Here is an 835-nt window from a genome sequence, read left to right on the forward strand (position 1 = left end):
CCTCCTTATCTCCTTATAACCTAGTGAATGCTCATGTAGCTGTGTACTTAGTTTAAGTACGAAATTTTTTTCCCTCCAATGTCATCGCATAAATAACCCATCTCACTATGTGTTTTTTAGAGACGTACAACAGAAAATAAAAATAAAAATGACCGAAACAAAATCAGAAACAAAACTGAATGTTTCCGACTCTTGCAAACTTCCTAGAGTAAACAAATTCACACCAACCCAACATTCATCAGTAAAAGATGTAGCTAGCTAAATAATACAAACAAAAATACTTCTAAATCATCAATATCACTAAAATCCAGTTCCAAAATCACATCCGTAATTAAACTTTGAAATAACCAAATCTTCAACCAAACAAGTAATTAGATAAGCCACAGCCCACATTCAGAAGAACTCTCACCTCTAGCGATGAGGACAGAAGGTAACAAGATAACTCGCACCCGTGCACGTAAGAATACTCGTCGGATCATCAAACGCGTACGAGTACGCTCGCGGGCACGCAGATTTAAACAGCTTAGAGTACACCGTCGGCTTACACAACTGCGGACTGCCGAAGCTCCCCGTGCAACAGTACCTGGGCGATCCAAACGCGGAACAAGCGCTCTTACACGCGACGACACGACTCCCAGGTCCAGCTCGCACCGCCAGTCCGGCCGGACAAACCTCGTTCAAATCGCTCACGCAGCCGGCGTCGCCGCAGCGACCCGCACCACGAAATGGCCGCATGGAGAGGGCGAGGTTGTAGCCGTCGACGAGGCTGACGTCGTAAAAGTCCTGCGTGTGGGGAGAGGAGCCGAGAGTGATCTCTGCGCGGGCGGCGGGAGGG

The 835-nt window shown here is 47.3% G+C and overlaps 1 protein-coding gene across 1 annotated transcript in view; it reads right to left on the reverse strand.

Moving 5' to 3' along the window:
* Window positions 1–209: 209 nt before the first annotated feature.
* The window catches only part of LOC110032398 (thaumatin-like protein), a gene marked incomplete in the record, with an annotated part of 1,080 nt that continues 454 nt past the window's right edge, over window positions 210–835 (reverse strand). The window contains 1 exon segment of the mRNA XM_020736027.1: window positions 210–819. Within this exon segment, the coding sequence (XP_020591686.1) occupies window positions 412–819 (408 nt within the window).

Source organism: Phalaenopsis equestris, unplaced genomic scaffold (assembly GCF_001263595.1).
Source record: "Phalaenopsis equestris unplaced genomic scaffold, ASM126359v1 Scaffold000002, whole genome shotgun sequence".
NCBI lineage: Eukaryota > Viridiplantae > Streptophyta > Magnoliopsida > Asparagales > Orchidaceae > Phalaenopsis > Phalaenopsis equestris.